Source organism: Malaya genurostris, chromosome 3 (assembly GCF_030247185.1).
Source record: "Malaya genurostris strain Urasoe2022 chromosome 3, Malgen_1.1, whole genome shotgun sequence".
NCBI classification, from domain to species: domain Eukaryota; kingdom Metazoa; phylum Arthropoda; class Insecta; order Diptera; family Culicidae; genus Malaya; species Malaya genurostris.
Genome location: NC_080572.1, coordinates 44038068 through 44057246, shown reverse-complemented (window position 1 = coordinate 44057246; position 19179 = coordinate 44038068). Strand labels below are relative to the sequence as shown.

Sequence of the window (19179 nt, the reverse complement as noted above, 5' to 3'; positions counted from 1 at the left end):
ATTAATTGTTTCCGAAAATGAAAAGCCTACACAGTACTGTTTATGACGATTTTTTTTATCATTTGACATTTAGCAGCGAGAAATATCGGTTCTTGAGTTCACCACCACTCGTCAATGGCGCTGGTGACAGTAAGTAGTTATGTGATTTTGCACGTACAACGATGCAAGACCGTAGTACGGAAATCACCGTTGTATCATGATGCTCGCGTGATACCACCGTGATTCAGGGTGACAGACATGTGATTTCATGGTGTACAGTGATACCGATATCACATGTCTGTCATAAGCATAATTCAACTAAAAAATTAGTTGAATGGATATGAAGCGTGCCTTAGCTAAGAAATGACAGCACGTTTAATTGGTGAATTCAACTAAAAAAAATAGCCATTTCAACAAATATTTTATTATTACTAAACTCTAATAAATATATAATTTGCCATTTTCAAAATATCCTTGACTCAAAATTGTTTTTCGACACATCCAAGCAGCGTGAAGTACTGAAGTTGAAGTGTCATATAATGTTTTGAAAGCCCTCGAGCTTAAAGAACCTGAGTCTGCATTTGTTTATATAAAAGAGTTGGCACCAGTTTATTGTAGCTTGAATATCATCGGAACATTTGCTTCGAACCATTATTTCATTCCTTACAAATAGTGTGAGTCTGATTAATGCTGTTCGCTCAAACCGGATTTATAAGAACGAATCGTTTTTCCTGACCAACATACGAAAGTGTCTGAATGGTTCCAAGTTTGGGTTTCAGCTAATTGGAGCAATGAGAACGAAAGAACACACACAAGGTCACCGTGCAGATCGCACGCTAGCCGAGAGGTTCTAGTGATGGAATGAATGAAGTTCAGTCAAATTTCAATATGAGTACCTTTACCCTATTTCAAACGTAAATACAACCTGACGGCGGACGCGTGCCTGCCTCACTAAATTCTGAAACAAGAAACGTGAGACAAAAATCATAACCATTTCCTTTTGCCTTGTGCCGTCTGCTGCTACTCTTAATTATAACCGAATGATGTTATCTTTCATATTTTTTCTTTAATCCGAATCCAACCAAAAAACAACACGCAAGGTGCGTTTCATGAACTGTTTTTTGCTTCCTCTGCTGGGGGATTCTCAATTTACGTGCTTACAGCACCTTGATTATTTATGATTTTAATCGGAAATATTGAAAGCATTTTTTTCATGGATCATTCTTTTTCAAGATAATGCTCACCTTACACCATTAACCACAATTCCATGTGCATATAAATATTTCGTTGATTAGAAACTTTTTACATTTCCGCTGAAAATCCTTAGGTGACGGATTTCTCAAAAATTTTCCGCATTGAATTAACAATAAAAATAATCGACAAAATCGGTTTTCTAAAACATCGATTGTATTTAAGATTTATTCCGCCGTGTTTGTAATTCTCTCTCGTGGTGTATTCTTCGGTTGAAAATACATTTGCAATCATTCAGGCGTAAGCATTGATTATTGAAATGTTCTTGAAAACTGTTGAACATTATATAACCCATTTTTTTCTTTTTGCCTAGAACTGATGAAGTATCAAACAGTTAGATACTATAGAAAAACGAAAAAAATACATTTAGAAAATCGAACTTCAGTTTTGCAACAAGAAAAGTTTTTCAAAAATTATTTTTTGCAGAAGTACCGTCTCAGGTCACCGCAGTAACAGTACAACTTTTAAAGAAAATTTTGAAAGAAAATAAATATACAGATTAAAACAATTTAAATTATAGAATTTGTAAAACCACTTTTAAATGATTTGTTGGGTTGAGTTCACTATAAATTTATATTTTGGGAAATTGATAGGAACGCACTACTAAAACGTTTATTATATTCAAAATATTTAATGTACCAAACTAATCTTCTTAGAAAAATCAAATATCTTGATTTGTCGTATGAAGCAAAAATGCTTACAGTATCAATCGGTAGCCAGCTGTGTGGCGTGCAACCGAGTAGAGCCGAGGGTTTTTGGGGTGCTTAAGGTATAATTTACATCCACTATGACCCGACGAACAATCATAATGGTTGAAGCCGGGCCTAGTAATGACTTTTTCATTGGATTATTGATGTGTTTGAAGAACGAAATCGAAAAAAGTGGCCTCTTATAAAAAAGAAAAATATCATCTTTCACCGAGACAATGCACCGTGTCACATATCCATGAAAGCAATGGCCAAATTGAACGAATTCGACTTCGATCTGCTTCTTCACGTACAATATTCTTTAGAACTACCGGTGACTACTGGCTGTTTTCTGATCACAATGAGATGCTAAGCATGGCATCGAAAAGTTAGAAAAGCGCACATTGCACTTGAAGAAATGTTATCTTCATAATTAGTGCCGGGACTTTTTGAACGATGTGTTGTTTTGAAATTTAAAAAACAGTTTATTTGAACGATTGCAGATGGTTAAACTTTACTAATATAGGAAATTAAAATGAATATTCTCGTATTATAATTAAACGTATGATTGAAAACTTCTCAATTTGAAAATCGTAGATGAACTTTGAAATTATTTGTACACAAACAAATTTAATTTGGATGGTAAAAAATACGCAAGCAAACGAATAAAATCAGTGTCGATCATTATTCATCAATTAATCTCCAAAGTCAACGGCACTCAACCTCCCTTCTTCAAATTCGCTATTTCATTTTACAATTTCTCCATAAATATTAACCAAACATACCGCGGAAGTTCACTGAAATTGAATAATGATCAGTATTTTATTCCATTTTTACCTGTCTTTGTATGTAGAATTTGATACAAGACAAAAATATGAATAAAACTAACAAACTTTTCAAATCTTCAAACATAATCTGAATATTACCATTGCTTAATTCTTTTTCTTCTTCTTTTCTGGTTGGCGTCACCTCACTTGAGATGATCCCGATTTGATGGCACAGCAACTAAGGCTATATTGCCAGCTAATTTTCGTTTATAGTCCAATGGACTTTCTTTTCACTGGACTACAAGCGAAAATCTCGCTGTGTGGCTGCGTCGAATCGTCAAAGTACGGATGAAAATCCTTTCTTTCTTGTGAAATACTCGAATTTTCTCCGGACTAACACGATGCAATGTGAAGGCCCGTTGAGAGTTTCACCGGAAGTGTGTTTAATTCAAAGTTCGTCAAAAAGTCAGCGCAGCAGTTTAAATTTTTCAAATGCAGGTGTCACTGCCAATTACTAGGTTTTGCTGAAAAATGTCAATTGACGAACATCAAGCACGCAAACCTTCCAGTACAACGTTCGCTCAATCTTGTATCAACTTTGCTAATTGCTAGCATACCATTTAGGCGTGAAAGTTCTTCATCATCCCGATTGCGCAATACATCATTTGTTCATTTGGAGGTGATTCTCAATCATGAACATGACTCTAAATATTGTATGGAGTGGTAATAATTTAAAATGAAATAAAAAATATCGTCTATTGTGGTTGATTATATAAAATTAATAGAGCATTTAAAAACATTAATTCGATTCTTGGTACGAAATCTAAACTCTATTGCATTGATGAAGATCTGACTATTCCTTTTACATTGTCAGTTTCTGTATTTGTAATACACACCCTTAATTGTTTACATTCCAGATGAGACAAATGCAGTAGTACTAGCACTGTAAATGTTTATAGATAAAACTATTTTTATATCCACATTATGAAGAAAAAGATCTGCCTCTTGAAGAATCCAGCCAACTCTTCTGCGATTGCTGCGCTACTCAAGTGACGAGCTTTGAACTAAGCAAATGATTTTGCTCAAAGATTTGAAAAATTGCTGGTTTTTAATATTTTTTTTTCGTGAATCGAATACTGAAACATGTAAAAATTTGGTAAAAAATCGATCATTAATGATTCAGTACCTCTTCATGGTATGTTTGATTGATATTTATGTAGAAATCATAAGATGCAATATCAAATTCGAAGAAATGAGGTTGGGTGCTGTTTTCATATCTGGGAAGTTCTTGGTGTTGATGGTTGAAATTAGAAATCAATTGACAAATTATGATCAAATGTCTATTTTACCATGTTTTATCATCTAAATCAAATTACTTATTTTACCTCTATTTGTAAGGTTTGCCGTCTGCATTCGTTTAAACTCAAGTAAATTGATAAAAAATATTATCCAATTTTTTCTTCGTGATGACCACGAAATTCAATCGGTTGATTATTACTTGATGCATGACGAATATTATTTTTATTTGTATATCAAATAATTGAAGATACCAAATTATAAACAAGAATATAACTTTTCATTTTACTTTCATCACCTCCCGCAGCATCTGGTTGCAAAGTGCTGCATACGGATTAAGTTCGATCAGCTGAGTGCGAGCAAATCTGCTTCCTAGTTTTGCTGCCTTTTCAAAGTCTGAACGGGCACCATCGATATCCTCGTGCTTCCTGCGCAAAATACCACGCTGACAAAACGCTCGACAGCCCGTCCGACCCGAACGTTTGGATAGATGCAAAGCTTGTTCGATATCATGCAGTGCCGCTGTAAAAAAAAATCGACAGACTTTATGGCATGGAAATTTTTACGCCGATTGGGCTAACTATAAATTGAAAGCAACTAATAGTTTGCCTACTGACCACCAGAATGCAAAAACTCACCGCTTTCATTGCCCGAATATCGATAAACTTGTGCTCGATTATTCCATGGTGCAGGACGTTCCGGCGCAATCTCGATGGCTTTGGTGAACAGTTCGATGGCGTCCGTCAGATTGCCGTTCTCAGTTAGGGCAATTGCTTCTAATTCCAAGCCTTTCGATTCCAGAATACGGGAATTTTCCGGTTCGGCGATATCTGTAAATTTATTGTTTTACCTTTGTTTATTTTGGATAAGCCGTTATACAACCTTGCAGATCATCAGGTAGTTCTTCTTCTCCATTATACAGCAGCTCTTCGCCACCGATCTGAGATGGATTGAATATCGATTCTAGCACCTGACGATCGTGTTCGCTTAGACAATCCCGATTTAACGAAGTCATTATGATAGTAAATGTTATCAACGCAACAACCGTCCAGACGCGACTGGCAATCGAACACAGAATGTTTAGAATTTAGTTTCTAATGTCTCCACCCGGTTTGTAAATACACACAGATTTGCATACCTGACCCAACCGGTATGAGCAGTTGTCGTTTGAATGCTGAGGCCTTCTAGTTGAAATGCAAACAGAAAACTTGTTTCCCGTACGAATATCGAGACAAATTGCATAAAATGATGAACGATGATCATGAAAAATTGAATGCAATGTTATTCTCTTTTATTATACTGTATACGGAAGTTAATCGATGTCCTTAGTTAAAGTTAAAGTCCTTATAGCAGTAAGTATGCTATAAATTCTGAAGAATTGTTATGCTTAGCCGGATTGAGTTGAGTGCTTTGTGTTGCATTGTGATGATTGTCTCGGCGGATTGCACACTGATTCATCTTGTTTTATGCCGGTTGACTGATAGGAGTTGCTAAGGAAATAGTATTGGAAATAGATACCATTCCAACTCCTACCGAACATCTCAACACTATAACAGTCATTATTGCCGGTAGCGCCCACCTCCATTGTTCACACGGAAGGAGTAGGAGCCTCAAAATACGCGCCAGTGAATTCATCCCCATCTGCTTTCGATTGTATAACAATCTACTCACCGCTACTCAGCACAAAATGGTGTTTTATTCAAAATTAGGTAGAACCCTATAAAATTGTTTGATACGACGTCTAATGAAAGTGTCGGTGATTTTGAGTGACAATCATCGAACAACGACCTAATTTTCTTTATTCAATAACTTTATATTTGCTATTTATAATATTAGATAATCATTAGAGTCATTCTGAATTATTTTCCCATCATTTGACCAACTTTGAGTGCTGTAAAAACTGGCCAGAAAATAGTGGCTTACCTAGAAAAATCTGCACCAGGGTCAAAGTTTGATTTACCGCCTCCAATTGTTGCTTAAGAGAGCAAAAAAAGTTCCTCAACTCGCGATCAGTTTGGTGAACCCAAAAAAAGGTCCCAAGGGTTACTGAAAACCTTTCATGTAAATGTTGTAAAATAATAGTAATACTCTTCTAATTTAGCTTGGTTGTTCAACAATGAGTATATTTCCTTAAATAATTGTAGTAATAGTTCTTAAGGTTTGTTAGCACAATGCAGCAAGGGGAGGTGAGTGGGTACCTGAGACAAACTGGATTGACGAGAATACGAACAAAACTGAGGAGCTTTATTTCTTTTTGGTAGGGTAGCAGAAGTATTTTGGTCACTTCATATATTTTGGCCGACCTAACAAACTTTATGGATTAATTCGATGTTGAGTAACCCATGTTGCATCAATTTGAAGCTAATCATTACCTATCGCGGGAGAGTTTGTCAAATATATTACAACATTTGGTGGATATTTTTACAAAGTGGGCCAAAATAAAATTTCGCAGATTTCGGTAATTTTTTACCGAATTTTCAACAGCTAACAGTAATCAGTTCGGTAATTAAATTGATTACCGATCGTTCGGTAATTGCTGAACTGTCAAACAACTACCGTAAACTGTAAACCAAATGATTCTAACTGATTGTTCGGTAATTTTTTGTTTGTTTGTTTTCCTTTGGTTAAAATTCAGGATTTTCGAATCTCAAAAAACAACACAAATTTACAAAAACGAATGAAGAAAATTCCAACCTGTTGTGGCTATAATTTTATTCCACGAAGAAAAGGTCAAATGTTTTCTGGCTGACTGGAATTATGAAGGCGCTGCAAATCCGTCGAGTTCACCAGAAATTACCCTCGAACGATTTGTGTAGGCAGCAAGTGAAAAAGTGATTTATTATTTGCTGTCTATAAGTAAACAAAAAGTTTTTAGTGTTTCTGATGTTTTAAAACCTTTAGCACCTGTACCTCAATCCATTCGATGTACTCTTCAAGAATTTTTTTTTTGTTTGGGTAATAAAAAGACACTTACTGAAAATTTTAATAACTGTTTGACAGTTAGTTTAACGACAATCAGTTTTCACAGAAGTTCAGTTATTGGAAGATAACTTTACAATACGGACAGTATGGTTTTTACCGTACTCGGCGGCTATTCAGATTTACCGTATGAATTGTATATCTATTTACAAAATTCTGTAACGAAAATTTACGTCAAACTGATCGTCCGGTAAAAATAGCATAATTATTATAAAATATAACTCATGTACCGAAAGACAGTGGCGAACATGAGGCTACGATCCTCAAGCCAAAAACAAGAAAATACAACAACAACAACATGTACCGAAATATCGGTCATTTCTATCGATTACCGAAATTTCTCGTCAAAAATATTACCGAACAAAGGAATTAATTCTTAGTGTTCGCCATTAATTATGAAATCTACTCGGACATATTATTTGAACCAAACAATTAACTTCTATAAATTATCATAAGCTGACCTTTTGTATTTTGTTTGTTTGTATCATTACATAATTTCTATTCTAATTTAGCTATTAATTGAACTCATGGTCGCAGCTGGAATCAGAACTAAGTCTTAAAAGGGTCCTTTATTAAATTGAAACTCCAATTATCTTTATGAAATGATAAAGAAGTTTCATGTATGAAAGGTCACGACAAGCAAGAATGTCTCGAACTGGGACATTGGATAGTCTACCTTGAATACGCAAAGAATTTATTAGTTGAGATCTGACATCACGATACTCCACGCATGTCCAAACGACATGATCAATATCCCGATAACCTTCGCCACAAGCACAATGATTAGTCTCGGAGAGCCCAATTCGAAGGAGTTGTGCGTCTAATGTGTAGTAATTGAACATGAGTCTGGACATCATACGAATGAAATCCCTACTCACATCCAGTCCCCTGAACCATACTTTTGTCGATATTTTAGGAATAATTGAGTGCATCCACCGACTCAGATCATCTTTATCCCAAGAAGATTTCCAGCTGGCAAGTGTTCTTTGGCGAGTTGCGCTATAGAATTCGTTGAAAGCCATCGGTCTCTCATAAATTTCTCCCTCATAGCACCACGTTTGGCTAAACTATCGGCTTTTTCATTGCCTGGAATGAAGCAATGAGCCGGGACCCAGACTATAGTGATTAGATAATTATTGTTCAATTTGTCGTTCAGGCACTGTTTTATTTTGTCCAAGAAAAACGGTTCATTCTTGTCAGTCATGTTTGAACGAATGGCTTCAATTGCACTCAGACTATCTGTGAAGAGGAAATAATGGTTTGGAGATAATGTGACTACCCTAGTTCTTGGAAAAAAATTTAAAATAATTTAAAAAAATCTTCGAGTAAGCAACTTGACTAACACTTGCAAATGTCGCCAAAATCGCCACTTTGATAAGGGCTACCGTCCCATCACAGCAAATTTCGGCTTGGGTGTAGGTTAATATCACAAGTGTAATGGGACAGAGGAGTTGGCATCACTGGGAGTACGATGCGGTGTCTTCTAGGTGCTGCTTTCAAAAAAGTCTAATGTATTGCTTGATACGTATAGTTGAAAATTTGGTCGAAACAGTTATTTTGAGTGATAGTACGGGTGTGTAAAAATGCTCAAACGGCTGAAACTGAGAATGTACCGCCCCAAAGTTCAACGATATTAACCGGTCGATGCACCGTCTGCATGTCATTGTCGGTGTTATCAGATTTCTATGGAATGTGTGAAAGTTTACAAGTCAATCGTGTTATTCAAGCTGAAAGTCTAAATTAAGTTTTATTTTATTTTTTCAGTAGTCGTGTTCCATCTCACGTTGTTGACAGCAATGCGAATAGAAGAAAAAGAATGCTGGTGAGATAGTTTCTTAGAGATATTCTATATTTTTTAATGTGAAACACATTTTTGTTTTCTATATACGGGTGCAAACTAGAAACTCAAGAAAAATACACGTAGAAATGTGGTCAGGTTTTGAACAATTACAGCTCAGTCAATTTTGTATCAATTATTAATATTATGTCACCATTTGATTGGCAATATTTCTACACATTGATTTGAATGTATATAGCCATGTATTTTTAATTGTATATCATTGAAATGTTGATGAATAGCTAGCAGTGTCCTATTTTGTCTGCAAAAAATCGCCGGCATACCGGATTTCCCTGCCATAGTCGACGTTTTTGAAGGAGTAAGCGATATATCAAAGGGAAAGCATCGCTCTGATTGGTCAATCGAATCAAAAGCGAAGCTGTTGGAAGCACGCGAATCTATAAATAGAAGCAAAATTATAGCTAACATTTCAGTGTTACACGTAGTATGCTAAAGGTAGGTTGTTTCTAGACAGCAAGACAAAAAGTGCCTTAAGATGATTTTAAGCTTTAACTTGTATGGTCTGACCTTGTGTCATGCAAGATCGTATGAAATTCCATGTTATGTCGTTTCGCCTGAGAAAATGACAACTACCCCAGGGTAAATTTTGAGTGAATAAGATTAATTTTTAATTTATATAAGACGAACTCGATTGATGATGAGATAAAGTTTATCGCTTCAACCAAAATCGCAGAAGGATAGTAATGGTAGAGAAGGGCTATAAAAATAACTGCTTGCGTACAAAACTTGAACACAAGCTAGGCGAAGAGAAGCTTAAATATCGATATCCGTATCGCAAGCATGTACAAACATATAATTGCATACATTTGGGCTATTGATGTAATTTCGTCGGATACTAAACAAATACAAATCACGACTATTAGGTTGTTCGCAACGCTGTTTTATTTCATATGGACTGATCTACTGAGATTCTACGCTGAGATTTAGTTCTATTTTTCGAGTACAAATTTAAAACATATTTAAAACTGCTCGACGAAATTGTTTTAAATTAATGAATATTTGAAGCACGAATAGAACACTGTTTTATTTTTTTTGCGTGAGCGTTTGTTACGAAATCTGAGAGACGAGATGTCAAAGCGTCGAATGACATTTCAGAATTTATCAATATAAGCGTTAAATGTTTTGCACAGAATAATGCAGTTTCATTTAGAAGCACTCCAGCTCACTATGATCTGTGAAAATATTCATATCGTTTTCGAAATCATTAATTTAGTTTGTTTGTTTCTGATTTGAAACAGTGAAGTGAATAGACACAACACCAATACATTTACAAAAATATATAGAACAGATTTTAAATCTTTCCGTTGAGATCGTCAAGCTCGAGTTTTATTTTTGACAGTTTTAAATTATACAACAGTATGTCATTTTAAAACAGATATCCATCACCGCGTTGCGAATAGCCTTAGAGTCTATATTCTGGGTCCGCGTGTTCGGTGTTGGTTTCTAATAAAGATCAATCTAAGTGTGACGATTCAAAAGTGTGACGATTAATTGAAAATATCGATCATTAGAAATTTTGGTTGCCTTGTTCCACATCAATGGCTCGAACAACCCCAGGGGCTGATCCTTGTAGTTTTTTTTTTACCTATAATGCCTTATTATATTTCTCCTGAGTATCGAAAATCAGCTTTTGTTGAGATCATATTGTTTACCAAAACATATCCAGATCTCATTCCCTCCCTACTAACATATCTCCTATCCCGTGATGCTCGTGGAGATACAGTGATACCCACGGTCTCTAGAAACAACGAGTATCGGACTAACATTCCAACCTTTTCCCCAAGAGCACAGTACGGTCGTAGCCGGTGTTGTTATTGATCATTTAATGAAAAGTTAGGAGTGAGGGGGTATGTACAGTGCTTCTCCCACGCTTCATTTTCTTGGTTCATTGTACATTTCCACTCATTCGGTCAATTACGAAGTGCAACTACTTCAGGTCAGCACAGGTTAATATCACAAGTGTAATGATGCATTCCTCGATATAACGATGTATTTTGGAGTTTCCGAAAACGAGCACTAACATAATCGAAGTAGTTTTGTTTTACTGTCGAATTCATCATTTTGGAATCGTCATTTATATGAAAAGTTGAAGCATTTAACTTAACTTAACCGGAAGTAGGATCCTGATTACATTCGATTGCTACCCTTGACCGAAATACTAAAGTTCGACTCCTCTGTTGGAGTGTAAAAATTGAGTTACGAGACGTCTTCTGCTTACTCACAAGGCCCTCGACACGTCTCACCTTTTCGCTCATTGTCTTCACCTACTTGCTCTTCTTTAGGGTATATGGCTCTATAGTCTTTTGATTTTTTCTTCTCCTAATATAAGTTTTTGAAAACTAAATCAGCAGAGATCTTTAAGCGCCAACGGTTATTGATTTTCGGTGATTATCCTAACTCTGACCTTGAGCAAGATATTCCGACGATAATATCACTCAACTTCAATGGCAAAAATGTGTCAAACGAATTATAAACATTTCACCTCACATGCCTTGGTTTATTGAAGCCATTAAAACTATAGTGAAAAAGTAAAAGTTGGGTTCCATATCGCTGGTTATTCTCTTACTGATGGTCACAGTTAACTCTGTCACCCTACTTTCAACCTACATAATGTCGGATGTCCGAAAATAAATTCAACTATGTGAGCTCTGTTTAACCGGTTGAAACTAGAATCGAAGAAAACATTCATTTTAGAGGATTATTTCATGATACGCTGGCCAACGAGAATGTGATATGAAATGAAAAAAAAAATTAATTACCCTGTGGGGGTGCCAAAGTTTGCTAGGGTTGACTTTCGATAGCTTATTCTAGAGTTATTATTTTAATTACCATTAAATATTATCGGTCACTATTTCAATGCTTCTGGAATAATGAACCAGTGGACTCATCGGTGGCCATTATTCTTGAAGATCTGCATGTCTAAAGTGAACCAATGACAGAAATTATTAGTAGCAATAGTTCAAATAAGCACTGTGACTCTGGAACTAGAAACCGGATCCTCCTGAAATACGATATTAATCGGTTCGCGTATCGTAGCTTCTGTATAAACAAAAGCTCGTAAAAATAGGTTCAATTTAAGCGGGGAAATGATGTGACATTGTAATTATCATACACACACCGATTTCCGGCGAACAAAGTCGAATAGTTTTTCCGTCTTTGTACGAAAATTTTATTTTCAAAGTGACTACGAATGAGTCTCTAATTAATTATTTATATATTGTTCAAAAAAATCCAAGCATATTTCGTTTAACTTTCTAATCGTAATGAAACAAAAATTGTTGTAATTTCATTTGCCTGGATTGTCCGCAATCACATATATTCTATGATTATGAAGCAAAACATAAAATTGAAACAGTCATCACTACCAATCGTAAAGCGAAACAGTTAACGGGTGTGTATGCGTTTTTACGATAGAACCTTTTCATTCAAGTGTTTCTGAAACACAACGACCGTCGTTAAAGGTTAGAGTCTGCCGAAAAGTGGCACATAATAAAACGCGTAAATATTGGTCCTATCTCTGTTACTCATACATTTGAACTGAAAATCGAACGTATTTAGCAGGAAAGATCCGCGAAAACAGTCGATAGATAGCACGATACAAATGCGCGCGTGGATTTGACTTTTCTGCTCTCGTATTCAGAAAACTTTTGTTTGAACAGCCGCCCTCGGTTCCTTCAAGTTTAAGTGAATTTTGAATATTATATTGGATGTAAGTTGTCTATTTTTTGTATTAATCCAGTTTGGCACTGTGTGGCTGTTCAAAGCTCAACTGATCAGGAGCTCGTCCGAGGAAAGGTGACATGTTCGAATAAAGCGAAGAAGAGTGAAGTGAACGGATCGGAACTGATAACTGATAGCTGATAAATGAATTGTTTGGAAATGTGTGGATGTTTATTCTAGCACATAGATTTCTGGGACGGTTTAACAGTAGCGATAAGGTTTGTTTCGACCTTCAAAGATTTGTTTTGGCATCTGGCAAGCGTTTACCAGGCCAAGAACAGCAAATCGGTGGTCAAATTTTGCCCTACATATGAGATTTTCTTCTCTGGATAAACAAGACAAGATGCAGAATTGAAAAATAAACAGTTCGCACGATACAACACATGTTCCGAACGTGGATGCAAAGCCAAAAATAGAAAATATGCGTGACGGTTGCACTCAACAGATCATTGAAGGAATTTCTCATGTAGCTTGATATTTCGTATCAGTGAACGTTCCCGTATTCGCATGTCAACAAATCTCAGTCTGATTTTGTGCATTCTCTGTTTTCTATCAAAATATTAAATATCCAGCCGAAAAATGATTTGCAGTAAATAAATATCAATAAATGAAGATAAAATGTTTGTGTTGTTAGACAGTGTATTATCTGAAACAGTGTCAGTGTTTAATTCAAAATATAATAATTTATTGAGTAGGTTTCATTCACGACAGTCGTGCAACACCATTCAAAACTATATGCACCCAAATGTAACGATATATGTAGAACTAGACCAAATGTTTAGAAAATAAACAAATAAATCGATATAGTAGAAACTATGTGGTAATTAAAACCAAATAACACATTTAGAAAATATTGCAGTACTGTTGCATACCGTTCTGAAAACGATTCGTTATTTGAATCTGGTTGTTCGTTTATTGCTTCGAACAGGCGCGTAGCCAGAGAAAATTTTCGGGGGGGGGGGGTGTTTTAGAACATGGTGATAAATCAACACATGTAGAATTTATATCACAATGTTTCCCATGGGTTATAATTTTTTGTTTCGGGGGGGGGTTTGAACCCCTAAAACCACCCCCTGTGTACGCGCCTGGCTTCGAATAAATGTAGACTGCACAAGGAATGAAGCTGTAATTTTTTTATGTGATTTCTAACCGATGTGAAATAAATTGCACATCATGCATACCCCTTTAGATGTCTAATGCTACATAATCGTGTATCATTAGATTTTTACGGAGTTTCGTAGCTCATTACAACGTTTCGGTTGAGTATTTTGCACGAATTCAACATTCACTATTCGTGAAATATAGCAACGTCCACGTCAAAAAATAACTATTCAACTTCACCTAGCAAAATGTCTGTGTGTGTATGTACGTATGTGTGTATGTAACGTTTTTTTTGCAATAACTGTTCTCGGAGATGGCTGGACCAGTTTTCACAAGCTTAGATTCAATTGAAAGGTCTTGTGGTCCCATTCCTGAATATTTTTTTGGATCCGAATCAGGAATCAGGAATCAGAACAAATTGGCTCAAATGGCACGTTCTCCTTGATATTTGGAGATTTGTGCCTTGCCATCAATTTGTTTTTAGCATCATTTTCCCGATATATAAGAGGGAAGGATTGAAAGGAAATGGTAAGGGTTGGACTAGGAGGATGGGAAAAATTGACGACACAAAAACACATAAAAGCAGAAGTAAATTCTGCACCCCTAAGGGATGCCGAACAATCTGCTGAGGATCACATTTAGTGGAAGCAGAAGTAAATTCTGAACCTCTACGAGGTCCCGAACAGTCCGCTGTTAATAAAACCTCCAACCCCCGAGAGGATTTGAAGATCTTACAAAAGCGACACCATTCTGCACTCCCGGAAGAATGCAAAACGATTCGCAGTATGTACGAGCAGAAGTAAATTCGGCACCCCCTAAAAGATGCCAAACAATCTGCTAAACCTTATTTAAGGTAAATACAGAAGGGATTCATTCACTCCAGGAAGAACGATGAACCCTTCTGACTATAGCTCCTTACCACATTGGGTAAGAAACGAGAGAATATCCTTCAATTTTAGCTCCGCATACACAGACTCAACCATGTATGGAGAACCAAAAACCCGGATACGTAGCTGCGTCAATGCGGGACAGTTACATATCAGATGATATGAAGTACCATAATCGCATTCACACAAATCACACGAATAATACTCAGCACGTTGAATAGTAGCCATGTGATAATTGAGTTTGCAATGTCCAGTCAGAGCTCTGACCAGAATACTGCAATGATGCTTGGAGAAATGCAGTAGACACTTTGACATTTTCAGATTTAAATCTGGTAGATATGCTTTTGTCTGAGCGCAAGTTTGCAAGCTGCGCCAGTAGCTGGCATGTTTGGATACAGCCCAAGAACGAATCTTGTGCTTTATCCAACTAGTTGAAAGTGGTAAAGCTGGTTCAGGACCAACGAAATCATTCGTTGCACCAGCTCTAGCCAACTCATCAGCCCATTCATTTCCAGTAATACCAGAATGGCCGGGTACCCATAAGAAGTAAACAGCATTTGAAATGCTGAGGTCTTCAATTTGAGTTCGACATGCGATCACTAGATTCGACCGTGAGTCATTCGAACTGAGTGCTTTTAAGGCTGCCTGACTGTCGGAACAAAAATAAATTCGCTTACCACAGATCCTCTGCTGAAGTGCCGATTGTACTCCACACAGAATCGCGTAGATTTCTGCTTGAAACACAGTACAGTATCTACCAAGTGAATGAGACTGCTCCAGCCTCATTTCACGACAGTAGACACCAGCACCAGCACGACCATTCAACAGAGAACCGTCCGTATAACAAACTATGTGTTCATCAAGTTGTCGTTCCAGACAACCAGACAACCATTCCTCACGAAGAGGATAGCTCACATGGAATGTTTTGAAAGGAAAACTGCATGTGAGAGTTAGGTCACTAGGAGCGAGTAAATACTCATCCCATGTAACCATTTGAGACCACAAGCGAGTGTGGCTGGTAGCATAATCTAATGGGTTACTGTTCCAAAGCCCTGTAACCTTAAGACGATATGCACAAGATAATGCTTCTTGTTTTAGGAACACATGTAGTGGTTTAATGCACAGTAGCGCCTCTAGAGCAGCAGTAGGAGTTGTCGTGAATGCTCCTGTCATCGCCATTAGGACCATCCTTTGGAGATGATTTAGCTTTGACTGAACTGTCGCGACTTCTCCTTTCTGCCACCATACAAGACATCCATATGCTAAAATTGGTCTAACAATAGTTGTGTAGATCCAATGAATATATCTGGGTTTGAGTCCCCATGATTTTCCAAAAGCTCGTCTACATTGGCCGAAAGCCATGCAAGCTCTTTTAATTCTGAAGTCAATGTGAGCAGACCAATTCAGTTTTGAGTCAAGAATAACCCCGACGTATTTAACTTGTTCGACCACAGTGACCTCTGAACCAAAGAACTGCAACGGACGAGCTCCTGTGATTATCCTACGATGAGTGAAAAGCACCATTGATGTTTTGCCCGGATTTACAGATAATCCAACCTGACAACACCATTGTTCAACAGATCGCAGGGCTTGCTGCATTAAATCAAAGAGAGTGTTAATGCTTATACCGGTCATCAATATATGATAATCGTCGGCAAAACCATAAGTCGGAAATCCAAGGTTATTAAGTTTCCTTAACAAACCATCAGCGACAAGGTTCCATAAAAGTGGGGATAGTACACCACCTTGAGGACAACCACAGACACTTAGCTTTCTAATCTCTGCTTGCCGAAGCGATGAACAAAGAAGTCGATTGCTAAGCATTGCGTGTATCCAATTTGTGATACTTGAAGGTATGCCATGACCACGGGCTGCTTCCAGAATTGAATTGAAAGACACGTTATCAAAGGCACCTTCAATATCTAGGAAAACTCCCAAGCAGGATTGCTTTTGTGAGAAAGCTTTTTCAATGTTGTACACAACATCATGTAACAGGGTTGTAGTGGACTTTCCACGCTGGTAAGCATGTTGCATTCCATGTAGCGGATGCAGGCCCAAACTAACATTTCTGATATAGTGATCGACTATGCGTTCCACTGTTTTAAGAAGAAATGAGCTTAGACTGATAGGCCTGAAACTCTTCGCTTCCTCATAAGTGTCGCGACCGCCTTTGGGAATAAATTTGACAATTATTTCCTGCCAGGCTCTTGGAATATATCCTGTCGCAAGACTAAAAGTAAGTATTTTCTTCAAAACATGTTTGAAATGTTCATACCCTTTCTGCAGTAACACTGGGAAAACTCCATCCTTTCCAGGAGACTTGTACGGAGCAAAACTCTCAACTGCCCATTTGACCGATTCAATCGTCACAACGCTTCGAGCAAGGGCCCAAGAATCGTAACTACCTGAAAAAGTCTCGGGAAGAGCTGTCGGTGATGGATCCATACATCCTGGAAAGTGAGTGTTAAAAAGATAGTGAAGTACATCACCTTCATCAGACAAGTGTTCACCATCTGAAGTTCTTAAGAAACTGACATTAAAGTCCTTAGACTTCGAAAGTAACTTATTTAATCTGCTAGCCTCGTTGAGACTAGAGACATTTGTGCAGAGGCTTTTCCAACCACTTCGCTCAGACGATCGAAGAGCATTTTTGTAAGCCCTTCGAGCTAACACGAATGCCTCCGACCCATTTCTGCGACGGTGGTTCCAAGCTCTTCTGCATAGTTTCCTTAGTCTAGCAAGTTCAGCATTCCACCAAGGAGTTCCTCTAGTAGCTCGCACAATCCGAAGTGGACAAGCCTCTTCATATGCTGCAACTATGAGTGAGTTTGTCTCGTCGACAACATTTTCCAAATCAATTGGGGTTTCAATTGTTGGTTGGTACCCGTAAAATCTAGTCGCCAAGCCCTCTTCATAGAGGTCCCAGTTTGTAGATTTGGGATTACGATATGTGATAATATCAAATTTAACGTTTGAATGATCAAAGAATATGTACTTATGATCAGACAACGAAGGTTCGAGCTCATCGGAGACGAGCCAATTCACCAACTCATGCGCAATTCTATCAGAGCAGAGAGTTACGTCCAAAACCTCCTCTCTGCCAGATCTCGCAAAAGTTGGACGGTTTCCTGCATTGACTATGTGCAGGTTTGTACTGCTCACAAATTCCATCATATCAGAGCCTCTCGAATTTATATCTGTGCTGCCCCAAATGATATGGTGAGCATTTATGTCACTGCCGATTACAAGCGGTAAATCACTTTTGCAGCAGTATGATACAACCTTTTTGAAGTCATCGCTTGGCGAAGGTTGGTTATGCGGCAAATATGCCGAACAATAGACATATTTCCTGTCTATGCCATCAGTAGTCATACCAACTGTGACAGCACAAATATCCCGAGTTGTGAGCTCCGATATGAGAGAGACATCGAGAGCACTATTTGCAAGTATGCATGCTCGAGGCATTTCACGTGGATTAGTCATTCCGGTCTTGTTAAAGGCAACAAAGACTGGGTTTAACAATTTTCCAACGTAGAAGTTTCCCTTTTGGAAATATGGTTCTTGAACCAAAGCTAAAGAAGCTTTACCTTCTTGCAGAAGTCTGGATAGATTCATAGTTGCTGTACGTTTATGCTGGAGATTGATTTGTGCTACTCTAACCATTATCAATTAAAGTAACGAACACTCCACCTCCAGCACTTACCGTACAACAACTACAAGAAACCAAATATATTGGCTTATAATCGCCTATAGCGAACCATGTAAGGATTTTTTTAAATGTTTTAATCATTTAAATCCCACGAGTTGCGAAGAAAGAAGTCGTCCACTGTGCCAGAGCTTCGCTTAACACAGTAAGGGAAAATCCCAAGATATTCCGTTCACGACTGCATTGTTTAACCTCCTGCAGCCATTCAGCCATCGGCACGGAAATACACCTTGACTTAGGAGTTCCTATTTTTTGTGGCCTTTTACGACATGGAACAGGAAACCAGTGGATCAATTCTTGGTAAAAAATAATTCCGCCGGATGCCACACGGCTTACCTGTTTGGTGGACTTATACCACCGGTACAGGTGGACCGTAGCGTTATTCTTAGCCAGTTGGGAAACCGCTACCGACACTACACGGCTATCTAGGCTGCTCAGAGAGGGAAATTGACATTGATGGTCAACTTCCATGGATGGCCGAGCAGCCGAAAAAAAAATAAATTGCACATCATGCATACCCCTTTAGATGTCTAATGCTACATAATCGTGTATCATTAGATTTTTACGGAGTTTCGTAGCTCATTACAACGTTTCGGTTGAGTATTTTGCACGAATTCAACATTCACTATTCGTGAAATATAGCAACGTCCACGTCAAAAAATAACTATTCAACTTCACCTAGCAAAATGTCTGTGTGTGTATGTAACGTTTTTTTTGCAATAACTGTTCTCGGAGATGGCTGGACCAGTTTTCACAAGCTTAGATTCAATTGAAAGGTCTTGTGGTCCCATTCCTGAATATTTTTTTGGATCCGGCTTCCCGTTCCAGAATTATGGGGTAAAATGTGCAAAAAATTGCGAAAATAAGTGCATCAACTTTTTTCTGAGATGGCTAAACCGATTTTCACAAACTTAAATTCAAATTATGATGTCTTTTTCATAATTGTCAA

General features: G+C 37.5%; 2 protein-coding genes across 2 annotated transcripts in view; one reads left to right on the top strand and one right to left on the bottom strand.

Annotated features, from left to right (window-relative positions):
- Positions 1–4001: 4001 nt before the first annotated feature.
- On the bottom strand, positions 4002–5059 carry LOC131438200 (tetratricopeptide repeat protein 36 homolog). The gene is made up of 3 exons (XM_058608055.1): positions 4862–5059; positions 4618–4809; positions 4002–4501 (listed from the first exon to the last, which is right to left on the bottom strand). Exons 1-3 carry the CDS (start codon positions 4992–4994, stop codon positions 4260–4262), a joined length of 567 nt encoding a protein of 188 aa, XP_058464038.1. The 5' UTR covers positions 4995–5059; the 3' UTR covers positions 4002–4259.
- A 7345-nt stretch (positions 5060–12404) lies between these two features.
- Positions 12405–19179, top strand: part of LOC131438195 (organic cation transporter protein) — a 40795-nt gene continuing 34020 nt past the window's right edge. Inside the window, exon 1 of the mRNA XM_058608047.1 lies at positions 12405–12525. The gene's annotated coding sequence lies outside the window, so the exon portion shown is untranslated. The remainder of the gene's footprint in view (positions 12526–19179) is intronic.

What these genes read in the sequence shown, in the direction of transcription:
- LOC131438200 (XM_058608055.1), bottom strand. Translation starts at nt 4,994, where the DNA reads ATGACTTCGTTAAATCGGGATTGTCTAAGCGAACACGATCGTCAGGTG. An exon ending in ACTACCTGATGATCTGCAAG is followed by an intron (nt 4,810 to 4,861) that starts GTTGTATAACGG and finishes ATAAATTTACAG; the next exon opens with ATATCGCCGAACCGGAAAAT. An exon ending in ATATTCGGGCAATGAAAGCG is followed by an intron (nt 4,502 to 4,617) that starts GTGAGTTTTTGC and finishes TTTTTTTTACAG; the next exon opens with CGGCACTGCATGATATCGAA.